Genomic DNA, 20,526 nt, shown 5'->3' on the forward strand with positions numbered 1-20,526 from the left:
TGTTTCCATGATTCAGTGCTTACCTCTTGTGAAAATTGCTTAGAGTTGTTTAGTCAGAGTTGATTTGTTTTTTTTATTGAGGCTGGTATTTTCTAAATTGATTCCATGTACAGTATGTCTAACCATCCCGTGAGATGGGAGTATTAGATAAACTTATAGCTAGTTTTTTATCTACACTGTGTAATATTCCATATAGAATAGGGTAGCAGCACATTGCTGTGTATACCTAATCTTCTTAATAAAAAAAATCAGTAATAAATATTTAAATTATAGTTTGTATTATTACAAATACAGTACTGTATTATCCTTATTAAATCATGTTGACCATGGATCATTAAGATCTCATGTTGATATGTAATACAAGTCATATTTCTTTTGAACTGCTAATCCATGCTAATCATTCATTAAATTGTGCATTATGTCTCAATTTTTCACTTCCTTGGATATACTGTACAGTACAAAAAGATAAGATAAAAATAAACCAGTAATATTTCTTTCATTATATTTTCATTTAAATAACTGCATCAATATTTTTACAGCTGACAGGATTTGTTTCCCATACAGGTGCATTATTTGTTAAAAAAATTGGTTTATTGTTACACACAATGGTGCTACATAGCCTTCCCAGCTTGGTGCCTTCTTTTAATACTTACTGATTAAAAAATAAATAATAAATACATTTTATTCAGGAAAAGTACATACAGTTGATTTACAAACATAATGTTGGATTTATAGGCAGAGCTAGTACATACAATACCTAAAGCCACTAATACTCATAGCATTTCGGGCAAGGTGTGGGGGGAAAAAAACACAGACTAAAACTTAATAGTAATCGGGATTAGGTATAAATTGTGTTGAAAGAAGGAATAAAAAATACAAAAAGGGGGTTAACATAGCATAAATCAGCAATTGCACATGTTGGTGAACAGCGTTGTTTAAAAAATAGCAAGACATGGGTTGACATTTAGGAGGTAAGTTAGGTTACATGGAGTTAATTAGGCAGTACTTGGTTTAACTCTTAAACTGGTTGAGAGAGGTACAGCCTTTGACATGATTCGGGAGGTCATTCCACATTCTGGGTCCCTTGATTTGTAGAGCACTTCTAGTTTGGTTACACACAGCCAAATTGAGTAACAGGAAGAGGTCTTGGACACAAATTTGTTCCATGGTAAATGTAGAGGAATCAGCTGAGTATTCCTCAAATAAACCAAGTTGCCTCAGCTTATAAGGTAAATAAAATAAGCATTTCTCAAATAAGTAGCTGTCTCACCTCACTGCCTTACTGCTACATAGCCTTCCCGGCATGGTGCCTTCTTTTGATAATTACTTGTTCCACACCCAAATTGTATAACAGGAAGAGGTCTTGGACCCTACTTCCCTCTCTCTTTTTTAATAATCTATATAGTCATAATTATAGCTTTAAGTATTCAATGAATAAAGTTTTTGACATTTTTACCCTTCTTACCTAACATCATTTGTGCAGCATATTTTATGTCTCACCCAGATTTAATTTCAAAATAAAACCAAACTAAATAAATTAGAAATGGGTATGTATAGCTAAGGTACACCCTTACTACTAGGTGAACAGGGCCATTTGGTGATAGTAAATGATCCCATCAGGCAGGGCTCATAACCTTCTCTCATATTTCATGTTCACCAGTGTTTATTTACTTAATAACTACAGTACTGGTATAATATCTTGCTATTATAAAACTAATTCTACTATCATCAAACATATATTTACTTCAAGTTTCAAGCAGAGAATGCATATATAACTAACACGAAGGACTCCTCTCCACTAGATTCACCAGCTATAATATTTTGGTCATGTTCCAATATCATAAATCGATCCCAGTGTTATGTAGTAGAGAAAAAATGACTTATATCCAGTTTACGTAAAGCTACGAGTGGTCGAAACCACACTTAAATCCCGGAATGAACTTACGAAGGTTTTTCCACTTAGGGTAGTTAATTGAATACGGACGTAGCCGCCACGAAGGCGCTAAGACGGAAAACGCTCTTAGCTAAGAGGAAAAACCTTCGTAAGTACCTTCCTGAATCCGGCCCCATGTTATTTTCTGCTGCCCAATTGAAAACTTTGTTAATATCTGTTTGTAGTTTATCAATGTCTTCAGCAGAGGTAATTTTCATGCTGATTTTTGTATCATCTGCAAAGGACGTTTCGCACGCCTGTGTTGTTGGCATGGCTTGTTGGCAGCGGATGTTTCGTCTCCTCCTTTGCTGGCTTGGGTTTCTGGCTTTGCTGGCTCCATGGTCGCACCTGAGATCTTCCTGCGGCTCCGCCTCTTCCAAGGCTCGATTGGCTGTGGCGGGGCCGGTTCGGTTCTGCCTCGAATCTCTCGCCTTCTGTTGGTGGTTGGGTGGCTTCGTTGATTGTGTCCCACCTGCATGCTTCTTCTTGGTGGCAGTGTGGGGTTTTTGGCGGTCCTTCCTTTTCCTTCTGTCCCTTCTTCGGTAGCTGCGTTTGTTGGCGTGCCCTTCTCCTTTTTTTGTGGAGGTTTGGGGCCGTCATCTTGGTCCATACTGTCGCCTCGTATCACGAGGCGCTGGCGGAGCCAGTTCGACTTGCTTTCGGTTTTGATGTTACTTCTGTGCCGTTTTGCAAGCTGTCTCATGCATTGTTTCACCTCCGGCCTGCTCTTGCGCCGCTTGAGCCGTCTTAGTCATTGGACAGAGTGCTCTTTTCTTTCTTCTTGGTTTGTTGTGGCCCCTTCAGTTCAAGATTGTTCTCCAAGGCTCCTTTTCTGTTGGCATTGGCCTCTGGGGGCCGGGTTGAGGAGCTTCATGCTCTTCTCTGGCGCAGGGGTTTCTGTTCTTTCGGTCTTTGTGATGGTTTTGTTCGTCTGCAGCCATCTCCTTCTTTTCTGGCGAAGATTGAGACTGCTGCTTTCTGGAGGGGTCCCTGGATTGTTGATGCATGGTTGGTTGGGCCGGGGGTGCATCATGTTTTGTGTTCGGTGGCAGTTCTTTGCCGTTACTTGTGTGTCTCGGCCTCTGTGTCCGGGGACACGCTTTAGGTTGATCCGGTTTCGCTTCTTCCCTGTTCGCGGGTGGGGGTCTCCCAAGTTGTCCACCGAGTTCTTAATTCTTTTGGCTGTCAAACAGGGTCCTGGCTGCTCGTTACCTTGTGCACGTCCCTAGGCCTAGTCGGGCCTTTGTCATTTTGGGTCAGTGGTTGCAACCAGTTGTCTCAAGTTCGTGTTGTGGAAAGAGCAACGACCGCCTCCCGGGTAAGTCCCTACGTTCTTCCTCTGTGGGTAGTTAGCCTTGGGGAGCCGAAGGGGCTTTCCCCAGAAAACCAGCGTTGAATGTAATGAAACAGCATTTACTGGGTGAGACCCGGAGGCTCCCTGGCATCCCTCCCTCCTCCCGGTCGGCGTTTATTTTGTGTGTTTTTGACATCCAGCCTCAGAACTGACTGGTGGATAGCTGGCTTGAGGGGTCTGGGGCTCCCCCTTCCCCCTCCCATGGAGGAGGGGGGGGGGGGGGGTTGCGCAGACCGCGGTGCGGCGACGTGATGATGTCATGCTAGTTTGCTAATTTTGTTTGGGGAGTTCTGTCCACTTGTTCGGCTTTCAGTAGCAATATTTTCACCAGAATAGGGGTTTGTTTTGGGGCACCTACCTTTCTTGGTGCCTGTCCCAGTCGATGGCAGACACAGAATGCTCCCAACCACAGAGAGGTTTCTATTGGCCATTGCTCCTCATGCCTCTCTGAGAGGACCAGGTTCTGGCTTGTGGTCCCCAGTAGGCAAGAATTCCAAGCACATTGACTGATGCCAGAAAGTTGTACATGTCCATTCAGCCTGAATAGTTCCAGGGAGTCTCTGGGACTCGCCCAGAAAATGACGTTTCATTGTATTCAACGCTGGTTTTTTGCATGTTTTGACATCGAGCCTCAAACTGACAGGTGGATAGCTGGCAAGAGGGGTCTGGGGCTCACCCTTCCCCCCTCCCAGGGAGGAGGAAGCTGCGCAGACAAGCAGAGCGGCGCAACAAGTGTGACGTTATTCTCGTTTGCTCGTTTTTCAATTGGGGAGTTTTGTCCAATCGTAAGCTTTCTGTAATAGTTTTAACCAGAATAGGGGTTTGTTTTGAGGAGCTTACCTTTCTGGGTGCCAAGTCCGGTCGATGACGTCGACATAGAATGCTCCAAAAACGTGTGCACTTCTGTAGGCCATTGCCCCCTTGTTCCTCTCTGAAAGGGCCAGGTTCTGGCTCGTGGTCCCCGGTAGGCCTAGAACTCCATTCACATTTTCTGATGCCAAAGTCTAATAATATACTTATCAGCCTGGATACCTCCGGGGTCTCGCCCAGAAAATGGCGTTTCATTACATTCAACGCTGTTTCTGGGGGGAGCCCCATCGGCTCCCCGGAGCTATGCCAGGCTGATATGCTAATGTCAGACTTTGGCATCAGTCATGTGTATGGAGTTCTTAGGCCTACCGGGGACCACGGCCAGAACCGGGCCCCCTCAGAGAGGCAAGGGGAGCAATGGCCTATAGAAGCCCCCGTGTAGTTGGAAGCATTCTATGTCTGCCATCGACCGGAACAGGCACCCAGAAAGGTAAGCGCCCCAAAACAAACCCCTATTCTGGTTAAAATTGCTACCAAAAACCGAACTAGTGGATAGAACTCCCCAACCGAAAACAAGCAAACTAGTGTGACGTCACACACCGCCGCGCCGCTGTCTGAGCAGCTCCCCCCTCCCCGGGAGGGGGAAGGGGAGCCCCAGACCCCCGCGCTGGCTACCCACACCTCAGTTCTTGAGGCTGATGCTATAGGCGATGGTCGTGTGCTCTGGCTCCGGTGTCGCTACTGCACTGTGCTTTGCGTGTGGTGTTGGTTTTGTGGCTGCGAGAGCCAGGAGTTATCTTCAGTACTCGGGCTGCATGCGCCTAGGGCTGCCTTCCCTAGGTGCCCTCTAAGTACTGCCCTTGGGGCTTGGGGCCACCTTCCACAGGCTCCTCGGGGTCTGCCTCTGCTGGTCCGTTTTACCTTTCGGTTTTTCGGCCGCCTGTTGTGCTCTTGGGTGTTCTGTTCTCCCTTGTTACCGGCAGGTAAGAGGCAGTTTGCACTGGTAGGGGCGCAGGGTGCTGCTCAGCTTGTATTTCCCGACATCGCGGCCGGCTCTGTTCCTTGGGGTTTGCTGTCCTCTTGCGGGGTTTTGTTTTTCTATTTGTTTTTGCCTGGTGGGGGGTTCTATCATTTTATTCAGTTTGTTTTTGCCCTTCCACTGTTCTCCTCGGTGGCGCCCCCTGCTAGGTCCCCGTGAGTGTACACGTCCCTGGGGTTCAGCTTTAGAAGTTTGCTTGGTAGTTTGGGTGCCGGTTTGCAGCACCCTGCCTGGGACTACCTGAGCGCGAGTCCTCTTAAAGTAAACGCTCAGGACCCTGGGAATTCCCTAGGGGGCGCGTGGGTCCGATGGATGTGACCCCAGAGTCCCCACTCGCTGTGTGCGAGTTTGAGGGTTGCTCGGTCCCCTTGTCTCAGGGTGACCCTCATTGTTTTTGCCTCTGCCACGCTGCCTGTTGGGTCGGTGATACTTTCGACCCCGAGTCCTGTGAGTGTTGCTGCTTGCTTGTGACTCAATTTACCCAATCCTCTGATGATTCTATTCGGGTACAGGCGGCGCGTGCGTTGCAATCTAGGTTTCGTCTGTTGCAACGCGCTCGGTTGGTTGCTTCCCCGGATGCCCCGGGGCTGCCCCGCTTTGCTTTTTGAGACCCGGACTTGGGGGTGGGGGTCGCTTCGATCCTGGTTCAGTCCGCACCTCCTCGTCCTTCCCCTTCCCCTTCTGTTCGTTCTGGTCCCCTGCCCCTGCAGCGTCTGAGGGTTTCGGGGTCGGAGCAGGGGTTACTTGATCTCGAGACTCGGGCAGCTTCGGGGGGTGCCCCTTCCGGGGGGGCGGCAGAGGCATTTGAGTCTTGTCTCCCGGCCGAAGCTTCAGGGTCTGACCAGTGGGCCCCCCTTCCTCCAGCTTTTCCGGCTGCTCCGTCCTTGTCTTGTGGGGTCGGGGCTTGGGGAGAGGACTCGGCCTCGGGTCCTGTGGTGAAGGACCTTGAGGCTGGGGAGGGGCTGACTTGGGGGCCTTGGGCCCCGCTGGACCCCGCCGGGGTTTTTCTTCCCACTGAGCGGGGCTTATTGTTACAAGGAGTGGGGTTTTCTTTTCCCCCCTCTGCGTACGAGTTGGATTTGGTGTTGGCCCCTCCCCGGGTTCGGTTCCGTGTTCCCCTGGGTACGTCGGTTCCGTCCTTCCGGAGGTTTTCGGCTTATCGCATCCAACCTGGTGTGGTGCGAGCGGCCTTTGCAGCTTACCTCCTGCGTGACTCGGATTATGCCTCGGAAATGGATCCGTCCACGTTCAGGTTTGGGACTTCGTTCCCTTTCTGGCTCCGTTACGAGGTTCCGGAGTCGTCCTGGCTAGCAGACTGCCCCTTGTTTGGTCTGGATTCCTGGCATTCCTTCTGTCGTTCCTGCACGCTGGAGTGGCGGGAAGCTTCCACGGTGATTCAGGTTTTCCTGGGGGGCGAACTTGAGTTCCTGAATGAGTGCTTGTTTGCCCCTGCCCTTCCCCGCGATGTGGGCGTTATTCAGCTCCATGTGCAGGTTCCCTCCCTTTCGGCGGCGCTCGTTGCGGAGGACTTGCGCGCCCGGGGCTTTTGAGTTCGGCCTTGCGGTTCTTTTCCCTCCTGGAGCTGTCTTCGGATTGGCTCGTGGAGGATGTGGGGACGCTTGGGTCCGTCCCGGGGTCCAGCACCTTGTCTTCGGCTGCGCGTTCGTCGGCTGCCTTGTTGAAGCTGTTCACACCGATTTTGCGGGATGCGGTTTCCCTGTTTTATGCTTCCCGTCTCGCGTGTCAGCAGGCGGTGCTGGGTTCCTCCGTGGAATCTGCTTGGGCTCTGGCTCTTAGGCGTTCTTCACCTTTTTGTCCTCTCCTGTTTGCGGGGTCGGCCGTGGCGCAGTTTATTCACGCTGCGTCGGCGGCTTGTCGTCCGATGTTGGACTTTTTGGTTTTCCGGGGGTCCTGGGGTGGGTCTTCCCGGAAAGGTTGTGCCAGGGCTCGGGGTTTCTCTCGTCGTGGAACGCCTCTGGTGTCAGGTTCGGGGTTGGCTCCTCCTGCGGACCCTCCCTCGTCTGGTCGGCGCGTTGTTCGCGCTGTGCGGGGTTCTGGGTCTCGTAAGGGTCGCCGGCCCTTTCGCGGTTTGCCCCCTAAACGAGGTGATGGGGGGGGGGCGGCTTGCACTGTTCGCCCGTGCCTGGTCCCACGATTCGTGGGCCTTTCGGGTCGTGTCTTGCGGCCTGCGGTGGCGTTGGGTGGCCCCTCTTCCCTTTGGGGGGTCGGGGCTGGCAGGGCAGGTTTCTTCCCCTGCGCTCTATTGAGTCGTCTTGGAGTGGGTACGCTTGGGCGTCGTCGAAACGACGACGTCCCTCAGATGGGTTTCCCGTCTGTTTCCGGTTCCGAAACGGGACTGCGCGGACCTGCGGTTCATTCTGGACTTGTCCCGTCTGAACCCCTGGGTTCATTGCCCCTCCTTTCGGATGACTACGCTGTCTCAGGTTTGGCTCCTCTTGGAGCCGGGAGCTTGGATGGTGTCCCTGGACCTCCGGGACGCTTATTGGCATGTCCCGATTCATCCGCGGTTCAGGGACTGGCTCGGTTTTGTTGTGGGGCGTCTGAGTTACCGCTTTCGTTGTCTCCCGTTCGGGTTGAACCTGGCACCTCGCGTGTTCACGCGCCTTACACGGGTTGTGGTGGCTCGTTTGCGTCTCCTAGGTGTTCGGGTGTTGGCCTACCTCGACGACTGGCTGGTTTGGGCTCCCAGCCAGTCAGCTTGTTTGCTAGCCAGGGAGTTGGTTCTTTCCCAGCTCGCTGAGTTCGGGTTCTTGGTGAACTGGAGGAAGTCCCATCTGGTTCCCTCTCAGGTTCGGACTTGGCTGGGTCTCGTTTGGGACTCTCGAACCGCCTCCTGGTCTCTCCCTCCGGAGTCTCTCCTGCAGCTGCGGTCCCGCCTTCGTCTGTTTCTGGAGGGTCCTCGGGTCACCCAGCGGTTGCTCGAGGGGCTGTGCGGGAGCCTGAACTTCGCGATGGTGGTCTACCCGCCGGGTCGGGTTTGGCTTCGACGGCTGTTCTGGTTCCTTCGGGGTTCCCCCTTTCGACTCTCTCGCGATCGCAGAGTTCGACCCCCGGGGGCCTTGCGTCGGTTGCTGCGTCACCGGCTTCCTCTTCGGGTTTTTCGGGGTTCAGTGCCTTGGCGCCTACCCGAGCCCTCACTCGATGTGTACACGGATGCGTCGTCTCTCGGCTGGGGTTTTGTGACCAGTGCTCACCAGGCCGGCCAGGGGCGTTGGGATCCGTCCTTCCGTCGAGCTCACAGCACGGTGCGGGAGTTCGCGGCAGTGTGGTTTGCTCTGGGGAGGATTCGGGTGGCCCACAGATCGACGATTCGGCTCCATTCGGACTGCTCTCCGGTGGTTCATTGCCTGAACCGCGGGGGTTCGATGCGGTCCTTGTCTCTTTGGGGTTGGTCGCTTCGGGTGACTCGTCTGCTGAGTTCCCGGGGTTTGGCTCTCCTGGCGGTTCACGTACGGGGCGTGTCCAACGTCTTGGCCGACGCCCTGTCTCGCTTCGTTCCCCTCTCCACGGAGTGGACGGTCGACGACGAGTCCTTCCGTTGGCTTTGCCAGACGTTCGGGCACCCCGAGATGGACCTCTTCGCGTCGACGTGGTCACGGCGTCTTCCCGTTTATGCGCCGCCCTTCCCCGATCGCGAGGCCGTCGGGGTCGATGCCTTTCGGCTTGACTGGTCGAGATGGGGGTTCCTGTACCTCTTTCCCCCGGTTTGGCTGTTGCTCCAGGTCCTGGCTCGCTTAGAGACTTACCAGGGGAGAGTTGTCCTTCTGGCCCCTTGGTGGCCGGCCCAGCCTTGGTTTCAGGCGCTGGTTGCTCGGTGTCCGAACCCGAGGGTTTTCCCGCAGCTCCGCCTCTTTCAGCAGATCGGGCCGGTACGTCACGTGGCTGGTTCGATCTTCTCCTCGAGTCTTCGCGTATAGTTTTTTTTACTCTAGTCTATCATCATCTCTATGGTGATCAGGTGGCCTCCTTGTTGGTGTCCCGCCTGAGGGCTTCTTCTCGGCGGCAGTATGAAGTTTCCTGGCGGTCCTTCCGTTTCTTTTTGCGTCTTCGTCGTGTTAGTTCCTTGTCTGTTCGGGTGGTCTTGTCCTTCCTCTCGTGGTTGTTTCAGGACCGTCATCTTATGCCTAACACTGTCGCTTCGTATCGTGCGGCGCTGGCGGAGCCGCTTCAGCTTACTTTCGGTATCGATGTTACGTCTGCGCTGTTTCGCAAGCTGTCTCGTGCATTGTTTCACCTCCGGCCTGCTCATGCGTCGCCTGAGCCGTCCTGGTCTTTGGACAGAGTGCTCGCTTTCCTTTCATCTCCTCGTTTCGTTGTGGCCCCTTCGGTCCAGGATTGTTTTTCCAAGGCACTTTTCTTGTTGGCTTTGGCCTCGGGGTCGGGTAGGGGAGCTTCATGCTCTCCTCCGGTGCAGGGGTTTCTGCTCTTTTGGTCGTGGTGATTGTTTTGTTTGTTTGCAGCCGTCTCCTTCTTTTCTGGCGAAGAATCAGACTGCTGTGTTCCGGAGGGGTCCATGGGTGGTTGATGCTTGGTTGGTCAGGCCGGGGGTGCATCATGTTTTGTGTCCGGTTGCGGCGCTTCGCCGTTATTTGCGCGCCACAGCTTCTGTGTCCGGGGACGCGCTGTGGGTTGATCCGGTTTCCCTTCTTCCCTGTTCGCGGGTTCGGGTCTCTCAGGTCGTCCGCAGGGTTATTAAGTCCAGCCAGCCTGCGGTCTATCCCCGTGCCCATGACGTTCGTAAGTTCGCGGCTCTTGCTGCCGTCTTTGGGAATATGTCTTGGTCTGATATTCGGGCACGGGGATTTTGGCGGTCGAACAGGGTCCTGGCTGCTCGTTACCTTGTGAATGTCCCTGGGCCCCGTCGGGCCTGTGTTGCTTTGGGTCGGCGGTTGCAGCCAGTTGTCTCGGCTTCGAGTTGAGGAGGGAGCGACGACCGCCTCCCGGGTAAGTCCCTCTTTTTCTGTCTGTGGGTAGTTAGCTCCGGGGAGCCGACGGGGCTCCCCCCAGAAAACCAGCGTTGAATGTAATGAAACGCCATTTTCTGGGTGAGTCCCGGAGGCTCCCCGGCATCCCTCCCTCCCTCCGGTCGGCGGTTTTTCGCGTTTTTGACATCCAGCCTCAAGAACTGAGGTGTGGGTAGCCGGCGCGGGGGTCTGGGGCTCCCCCTTCCCCCTCCCAGGGAGGGGGAAGGGGGAGCCCCAGACCCGGGAGGGGGAAGACAGCGGCGCGGCGGTGTGTGACGTCACACTAGTTTGCTTGTTTTCGGTTGGGGAGTTCTATCCACTAGTTCGGTTTTTGGTAGCAATTTTAACCAGAATAGGGGTTTGTTTTGAGGCGCTTATCTTTCTGGGTGCCTGTTCCGATCGATGGCAGACATAGAATGCTTACAACCACACGGGGGCTTCTATAGGCCATTGCTCCCCTTGCCTCTCTGAGGGGGCCCGGTTCTGGCCGTGGTCCCCGGTAGGCCTAAGAACTCCATACACATGACTGATGCCAAAGTCTGACATTAGCATATCAGCCTGGGATAGCTCCGGGGAGCCTCCGGGACTCACCCAGAAAATGGTGTTTCATTACATTCAACGCTGGTTTTTTTCTTACCTAGCCCATCATATGATATGATGTGCAGCCAAAGGGTTAAAAAGTATATATACAATGTGTGCCATGCAGGTAGTTAGACAAAAATAGCATATATATACAATTAACGCTGGTCAAGGGTCAATGTATGAGTAGCAGCCTAGTTGATTAGGTGTCCTAGGTTCTCATATATGTAATATGGTTTCCTTTACAGGGGTTGTTCACTGTGGCAGTGGGTTAATACTGTATTACAGTATTTTATAGAATTTTGAAATGCTGCTACTGTACTACTATTAATATCTTGAATTTATTTTTACAACAGGTTAAAAGAATCTTGGAATGCAAACAGGAATTTGGGTGAACATGAAGATATTTCAGGTTTGGGAGTAACAAGCAAGATACACCAGGAAGATGATAAGGTGTGGAAGAAAGAAGCTGAAAAGCTACAAAAGAAATTAAGAGCAGCTGAGGCAGGACATAAAGTAATATTGGATAAAGTTCTTCAGGTCAGTGTTTAGTTAGTGACATGTAAAAGTACATTGTGTTTTCATTAATAAATCTGAACGTTTATGATTATGCCATTTAATTTAAACAAGAAGCATAGAAAGTTGTACAGTGGTAAAATTTGTATTTAGTATTTCCAGATTTAGTTTAGTTCCATTTGCTTTAATTTAAGATTCAATACAGACTGGTATGAATGCATATAAAAATCAGAGTATTGCCAGACTGGATTGATTCATCTCCAATTTATATTGTCTTTTCACATTCATTTGTGCTTTAATTGAGCAATATAAATCAGTACTTTAGTCTAAATAAAAGAAAATCAATTTAATTGTAAAATATAAGTAACCAAGCGGAAGTAGGTACCTGATACCAAAACCATGAAGCTGGTAAAGTTGCAACTGAGGAAGAGCTAAACCCAAAACCAAAGTGAGAACTGAAACCTAGCAGTAGGAGGCACGGTAGGCATACAGTAGATCATGATCCTTGATGACCAGACCACACACTAGAATTTGAAGGGACGACGACGTTTCGGTCCGTCCTGGACCATTCTCAAGTCGATTGTCGGAAAATCCGACACCATTTAATAATAATATCATACAGACAGATAAGAGCTGTGTTGTATAAACAAGTTAACCATAGAAAACGTAACTTGTAGTGGAATTACCGTCTATAGAAAACGGGATATCATCACCACATACTATTATAATTCACCAGCTATTCTGCTGGGAATTATTCTTAAATACATAAGTCTTTGGACTTTACCATCATAAAAACATCTTATATAAATTAACTTAATTATCAATATTAAAGTAGAGTAAATGTGACCCTTCTATCACTTTCTGAAATCTGGACAAAGTAGGCCAGGCGTCAGAGTGAGGAGGAGGGCAGCCATTGTTGTTTATGAGACCAGAGGCTCACACGGGAGCAAATTCGGCTCCTGTTAAATTTACTTGGACGTAGTGTTATGGAAGCCAAAGGTGTACCATTGTCAACACGATGTCTACAATTCAAGTTAAGTCTATCCGAAACCCGTTTATCATTCATTTATGGCCATTAATGTCAGGATATAGGGTGACCCGGTTAGATCGTGAAATAGCCTCAAACTAAAGGTAATTAAGCCAGGTCTTTAATGTTCCATGTACTGTTTTCTCTGATATACTTGTCATATATAGGTATCTGGCTTCACAGCTAGCGCACTTTTGACAGGTCAAGACGAGGATGCAAGATTTGTGCACCAGTTACTGGGTGATATGGAAGCTACCTCAAAGAGGATAATTTGGTGTCTACACCCTAGTTATACCTGGTGGACTAACCTGCTGTACTATAAGAGAAGGAACCTCATCAATGTATGTAGCTATTACTGTAATTTGATTGGCTGCATATGTGTAATATAAACCCCCCCTAATGTGTAGAGGATCGATTTGTGAGATTGAGATTATTGCAGAAATACAGTCCACTTATCATTATACAAATTGCTATCGAAGTATATAAATTAACGTAAATATAAATTCTATATATATTCATATAAATTAAATAAATATAAATCTCACAGGTCGGTTCCCACATTATTTGGACCTTCGGAACCGGAATATTCGGTCCTTTGAACCCACATTTGGTCATCTTAGTACCGGATGAACCAGTTAACCAGTGAATTCATTAAATATACTAGTGCAGTGTTATTTAAACAAAGGCCAGCCAGTCAAAGACAGCGGCGAAGCCTCGTGGGAGCTCAGGAGCCTCCCTCAGCCCAGTTCAACCTTCGTCAGCGGTTTCATGCACACCCACAGATATTTGGTGGCGTGTTATTTCGTGAAATGACAGCGCTAATATAGAAGCCATCCAAATTAGTGACTGTGTCTTCGCGAGATTGTTCACGGATTTCGTGGTGTTACATTTCGCGAGAGATTATCCACGAATTTTGTGGAGTTTATTTCGCGAGGTCACTAATAATATTTAATACTTCTTGATAATATTAGAAGTTTCATAGAGGCTAATTAAGAGGCTATTAACAATAATTGTGTATATTATTTCTCCAAATAGAGAATTATTTAATATATATTGCACTAGTGATCACAGTATAATATTTACTAATTGCCAACCCACAACAGGGTAGGATATGACTAGTTGAACTATTATTGTTCATCCTAGTCCCATTATTACCATAGTCAGTTGTACTATATTCAACAACTTAGCACCATTAATGAATGGTGCAGACCCTATTTTGGGTGTAATTATTATCAACTCGAATTGAGTTGTATATATAATAATTTACTTATGATCATTACACCTTTGAGTGATTAATTAGTGTCTCTTCCATCCTAGGGTGATATAGAGGAGCTAACCTAAAGGTACTTCCAGTGACACTGGTTTATCACTCAAATCATTAGTGTGGATGATTGTATATATATAATGTGTATTAATTTTAAGTGCTAACCTCTAGTAGAGGTAGGATTATTGCCTAGTGAGTGCAGAATTTACCCTAGGCTACCATTAGAGCTTGTTCAGTATTATGAGCAGCCCAAATACAAGCCCCACAAGGCTTCACCAACTAGCCAGTATGGATAATGCAGGGAGAATGAAAAGAACCCTTGCAGGTCTTAAAGGCCACTTAACAAGACAGATCAAGAAATGTGAAGATTTGTCACAACAATCTCAAGTTGATTATGCTGACCTGGAAAGCTATTATCAAGCAGCTGCAGGTAAATTTGAGCAAATCAAATGTCAAATAGCAACATATGTGGCTGAACTTGCCAACACCAATTTATCAGAAACAGAAATAGACGACATTATGGTTGATCTTGCGAATTATGAAGATCACACTCAGGCCACGCTACAGCCTTATGTCAAATTAGTTGCCCAGAACAAGGCAACAGCAACAACAACAACAGTTGCATCTAATACGAGTCAAGCAGAAGCTCGACTCCCTCCAATTAATTTACCCACTTTCTCAGGAAAAGATGAGGAAGATTGGGACGAATTTTGGAACAAATTCGTTGACCTTGTAGACTCAAAACAATCTTTACCAAAGAGTAGTAAATTCTCTTATTTGCAAGGTCAATTATCAGGTGAGGCTAAAACAGTAGTATCCCATCTGAGATTAACTAATGACGGCTATGATCTGGCAGTAAAACTCCTCAAGGATAATTATGCTGATCCAGAAGTAAGAACATCACATTTAGTTCATGAGCTGTTGCATTTACCCCCACCGGAGGCTTCAGCTGATTCACTCCAAGTCTTCAAGCTGGAGGTAGAATCATTGATCAATGCCCTCAGCCTGACAGCAGATACAAACGGGGCTGAGTGGGTCTTGAAAATAATTGTCCAGGAGAAAATACCTAGGGACATATTGAGACAAATGAGTGCTCATTACAATAAAAGCATCTTATCCATGAATGAAATATCTGAAGGTTTAAAGTCAGTAGTTCATCAATTACGAACACATGACAAATTAAAACCACCAAGTAAACCCTCAGAAACCAATAATAGTAAACCACAGAGTACCAAAGGTACTCCAAATCAATCTAGACAATATAATTCAACACCAAAGTGGAACAGTGGCAGTGTGGGCGTATATGCAGTGGGACCCTCCAAGCCTATAGTTACTGTGTCACCCAAGAACGTGACACCAAAGGGTACAGGAAGCTATGGAACATGTTTGTTCTGCAATGAGAAACATTCAATGTACCACTGCCCTAATTTTCCTGATAGTGACGCCCGTGTTGAGCGACTCAAAGATTTGCAACATTGCACGAGGTGCCTCAGGAAACATAACATCAAGGATTGTGATACCCAATTACACACCTGTAATAGGTGTAACAAAGGTCAACACCATGCAGCATTGTGCAGAGACACCAAAACAACGTCTCCAAACCCCAAGGTGGAAGATAGCATTCCCACCACAGTACAGTACTGCAAGGTGCAACCAACAAAGAGTGTCCAATCGGCAAAGTCTAAAGGTAATACGACTTTGCCTACTGCCCAAATTACCATCCTGAATAAGAGGGCCAAGGTCCATACCCGTGGGTTGTTTGACCAAGGATCCCAAAGAACATACATCACTAAAAAGTTGGCAGATGAATTACAATTAAGGCCTGTAGCCCAGATGTCATTCAACATCTCAGGGTTTGTAACAGATGCAGGACCTCAAGTCTACCAGGTGGTACAACCATCAGTACGCTTAGGCAGGTACGTCTGTCGAGTACAAGCCATTGTGGTGGACAAAATACCAGTAGACCTACAAGTTCAAGGTCTGAGAGCAACAGCCAAATTCCTGAGAAATAGAGGAATAAAATTGGCAGATAATATTAAGTCTGATCACCTCACTGACTTCGGTCTCCTTGTAGGGACAGACTATTGCCATCGATTCATTGGTAGCCCTACTAAATATCAGGGTATAACCATGTTAAACTCTGCAGGAGGTAAATTACTCTCAGGCCCAGTATCAAGCCTGAGGAGACCTATGCCTGCAGATAAACAATACCAGTAGAAATCTAAATTTGTCAGCTGATTATATTTCTCCAGTAGCATTATACTAAGGAGATTACAGCTGACTATACCAACAGAGGTTGATGTTAGTATCATCATTTAAAGCTGGAGATGAGTTCATGAGGCCTCAGTGGCAAATCAGTGAACAGTAGCCTAAAACAGCTACAAGTCACTGCGACCAATGTCACTGAACCCACTGCAGTCTCAGAACCATACTTTACTTTAATGATGAGCTATTCAATCTTCTGAATCAATTAACTAAATTAAACCCCAATAAATCTGATGACTGATTTGATACATTTATTATTTAATCAAGATGTATTCCATGGGCCTCAGTGTTTATATAGCAGTGACCAGTTACCTGAAGAAACTTCAAGTTATATCTAATGTCACTGATCTCACTGCAGTCCCTGAATCATACTTGACTGTAGTACTTGATCACATTCAGTCTTCTGGGTTAAATAATATGTAATAAGGCTTGAATATTAGCCTTTCAAGAGTTGGGAGGGAAATGAAATCGCATTAGACTTCTAACCCCTGCAACTCTAGTACGGGACATCCGTCCTGTACGAACAGACACACAAATGTGTGATTACTAACTACTAACATCAAATTAATGTAATAATTCGAAGGAGGAGTATCGGTGTTCGTCTGTTCTAATTAGGACTTCGACCCGTGAGCAGCCCCCTGGGGAATTATGTCGGAAAATCCGACACCATTTAATAATAATATCATACAGACAGATAAGAGCTGTGTTGTATAAACAAGTTAACCATAGAAAACGTAACTTGTAGTGGAATTACCGTCTATAGAAAACGGGATATCATCACCACATACTATTATAATTCACCAGCTATTCTGCTGGGAATTATTCTTAAATACATAAGTCTTTGGACTTTACCATCATAAAAACATCTTATATAAATTAACTTAATTATCAATATTAAAGTAGAGTAAATGTGACCCTTCTATCACTTTCTGAAATCTGGACAAAGTAGGCCAGGCGTCAGAGTGAGGAGGAGGGCAGCCATTGTTGTTTATGAGACCAGAGGCTCACACGGGAGCAAATTCGGCTCCTGTTAAATTTACTTGGACGTAGTGTTATGGAAGCCAAAGGTGTACCATTGTCAACACGATGTCTACAATTCAAGTTAAGTCTATCCGAAACCCGTTTATCATTCATTTATGGCCATTAATGTCAGGATATAGGGTGACCCGGTTAGATCGTGAAATAGCCTCAAACTAAAGGTAATTAAGCCAGGTCTTTAATGTTCCATGTACTGTTTTCTCTGATATACTTGTCATATATAGGTATCTGGCTTCACAGCTAGCGCACTTTTGACAGGTCAAGACGAGGATGCAAGATTTGTGCACCAGTTACTGGGTGATATGGAAGCTACCTCAAAGAGGATAATTTGGTGTCTACACCCTAGTTATACCTGGTGGACTAACCTGCTGTACTATAAGAGAAGGAACCTCATCAATGTATGTAGCTATTACTGTAATTTGATTGGCTGCATATGTGTAATATAAACCCCCCCTAATGTGTAGAGGATCGATTTGTGAGATTGAGATTATTGCAGAAATACAGTCCACTTATCATTATACAAATTGCTATCGAAGTATATAAATTAACGTAAATATAAATTCTATATATATTCATATAAATTAAATAAATATAAATCTCACAGGTCGGTTCCCACATCGATTGTGAGAACGTCGTCGTCCCTTCAAATTCTAGTGTGTGGTCTGGTCAACATACTTCAGCCATGTTATTGTGACTCATCGCCTGCATCATGATCCTTATTGGCATACAAAGTCTGCGACTGATGACACTTCAAGTAGTATGGCACTTGATCAGTAAAATAGTTTCAAGAAGCCTCCGGGGCTCGCCCAGAAACTGGCCTTTCCCATTACATTCAATGTTTTTTTTTCTTTTTTGATTCTTGATGAATATGGAATTCCAGGTGTCTGGGCCTGATGCAGAGTGCATGGGCATGCTGTATATGGCTAATTTAAAGTTCAGAGGGGTTTGGGGGTGACACCAGATATATGATTTGATGATTGTGTCACATTCGTAACAAATTTGATTTTATCATTCATTTTCAATGTGTTCAGGGGTTCACTGAAGACACAATCGTATTATAGCCTCGGTATTTCACTCATTTCTTTGTTGTCAGCTGTGTAAGCTCGATCACCCCTTGCACAAGGGGATAATGCAAGATGTAGTTTTTGTTCCAGATTTTGCATAGGAGAAAAAGTATTTTGGAATCCTATCTATTTCACCTATTGCTTCGTGCTCTCCTCCAATGGCACTGGTTCTGTTCTTTTGGCCCTGAGGGGCAGTTTCTTTCTTTGCAGCCTTTTCTTTTTCTGGCAAAGGGTGAGCTGATGAGCATCCAGAGGAGTCCTCTGGTGGTTAATGCCTGGTTTGTCTGGCTGGAGGGCATCCGTTCTTGAGTTTGGTTGTGGTGGTTCATTATTACCTACACCTGACTCGCTCTGCTTCAGTTGATTCCTTCTTTGGTGATCTGCTTTCCATGGTTCCCTGTTTCAAGGCACATTTATCCCAGAATGTTCACAGTGTTATTAACTCTGGCCTGCCAGCAGTCTTCCACCCCACCACCATCCCCCCCCCCCCTTGGGCTCAGCTTTTCTAAGTTCGTGGCTTTGGCTGCTGTATTCCCCTACATGTCATTGGGTGCTTTTCAGGTTTGGGGAAGCTCATTTGGTTACTTTCTCCTCTTTCTTGGTAATTCATATGTCTTCTGTTTTCTCTGTTGTTAGTTAGCTTCAGGGAGCCGCTGGAGGTTCCTCCAGAAAACCAGCATGGAATGTTATGAAACACCTCTTTCTGGTAGAGCTTTGGTGGCTCCCTGATTTCCTAACCCCCCCTTCCCCACTTGTCTACCAGGTTAGTGGTTTGTTTTTTATCAGCTTCCAACTGACTCATGGTGGGGGTGGAAGCTTAGAGCTCCCAGGGTGCCACCTGTTGGCAGCCATTTGCACTAGAGGGGGGGGTTCAAGCTAGTGAATTTCAAGTGAATCATTTGGAATTGAGTGAATCAGTTGCAGAGTCATTTGGCCAGCTCATCCTTATCAACAAAAACCAAAAGTTAATCCATGCACATGCCAAACCCAGTGTTTATGAATGAAACATGATTTACACATGACTCACAACTGATGACATTTGAACAGTTCTCGAAGAGTGTTTCACAGACAACTTTTGTTTGAACCACAATGCTGTAAATTCTTCACCCATGTACTACAAATACAAATAATCGCCAGTAGAACCTAAACACCTAATCTAACCAATGCCTAAATATGTACAATATGCTAACATATAAGAATAATATATTTTTGAGAAAATTTCTATTTTGAATGAACAGCATGTTAAAATTTATGAATGCATCCTTGGGATTGACCGCTGGATGAATTGAACTTTTCCTGAGATGAGTTGCATTTGGCTGTTATAGTGCTTCATTTTATTTGAATTTTAGTTATTTGTGTTGCGTCATTATTTCTGGATATTTTCTCCGTGTAGTAACAATTCCCAGCTCCATATGCATCTGTGAGGGTGGATGAGGTTCTAGCTCTGCCATTCAGGTTCTCTTAGGTCATGCATTGGAGAGTCAGGACTCCTATGTCTAATGTAACTCAGTAGTGGGAAATCATCTTATTGAGATTCACAGAGCCACCAAAGCTCTAACAGCAAGAGATGTTTCATTACATGCAGTTCATTTTTTTCAGGAATCTCGGTTATTGGCACAGCAGGAATTGGAAACTTTACAGAGCCAGAATAGTTATGAAAATGGAAAATTAAATAATAGAATAACTTTACTACAAGAAAAGCTCTCTCAGGCTATGTCTGAGGTAAGTTTCACTACAGTTTATTATTTTGTAATTCAGTACAATGTTTATAAAACCTATTGTGGTTAACATGGAAGCTTGCATGTGCAATTAAATAACTATGCATAGGCTGGTTTAATTGAATTGATTTATCTTTTGTTCCAAAAAGCCAGCGTTGAATGTAATGAAACGCCATTTTCTGGGTGAGACCCGTAGGCTCCCCGGAACTTATCCAGGCTGATATGCTAATGTCAGACTTTGGCATCAGGCAGGTGTATGGAGCTCTATGGGCCTACTGGGGACCATGAGCCAGAACCTGGTCCCCTCAGAGAAGCATGGGGGAGCAATGGCCTATAGAAACCCCCGTGTGGTTGGACGCATTCTATGTCTGCCATTGATTGGGCCATGCACCCAAAAAGATAAGCGTTCCAAAACAAACCCCTATTCTGGTGAAAATTGCTACCAAAAGCCGAACAAGTGGATAGAACTAGCCAAAAGGAAACGAGCATGCCATCACACGTCGCAGGACCGCTGTCTGCGCAGCTCCCCCCTTCCCGGAAGGGGTAAGGGGAAGTCCCAGACCCCCGCCCGGCTATGCACCCTTCAATTCTGAGGCTGGATGTCAAAACACGGCAAAAAACACTAACCGGGGGGGGGGGGGGATGCCAGGGAGCCTCCGGGTCTCACCCAGAAAATGGTGTTTCATTACATTCAATGCTGGTTTTCTAGGGGAGCCCCTTCGGCTTCCCGGAGCTAACTACCGCAGAGGAAAAGTAAAGGGACTTACCCGGGAGGCAGTCGCTGCTCACTCCTCACCTCTAAGCCAAGACAACTGGCTGCACTCGCCGACCCAAAGTGACACAGGCCCGACTAGGCCCAGGAACGTTCACGAGATATCGAGCAGCCAGGACCTTGTTCGACCACCAAAATCCCCGAGCCCGAATGTCAGCCCAT

The 20,526-nt window shown here is 47.0% G+C and overlaps 1 protein-coding gene across 1 annotated transcript in view; it reads left to right on the plus strand.

Moving 5' to 3' along the window:
- Positions 1-8,726: 8,726 nt before the first annotated feature.
- LOC138364043 (TRAF3-interacting JNK-activating modulator-like) overlaps positions 8,727-20,526 on the plus strand; it is a 113,709-nt gene continuing 101,909 nt past the window's right edge. The window contains exons 1-3 of the mRNA XM_069323473.1: positions 8,727-8,818; positions 11,057-11,240; positions 19,474-19,596. Coding sequence (XP_069179574.1) covers positions 8,727-8,818; positions 11,057-11,240; positions 19,474-19,596 — 399 coding nt within the window. The remainder of the gene's footprint in view (positions 8,819-11,056; positions 11,241-19,473; positions 19,597-20,526) is intronic.

This window comes from Procambarus clarkii, chromosome 12 (assembly GCF_040958095.1).
Source record: "Procambarus clarkii isolate CNS0578487 chromosome 12, FALCON_Pclarkii_2.0, whole genome shotgun sequence".
Classification (NCBI taxonomy): domain Eukaryota; kingdom Metazoa; phylum Arthropoda; class Malacostraca; order Decapoda; family Cambaridae; genus Procambarus; species Procambarus clarkii.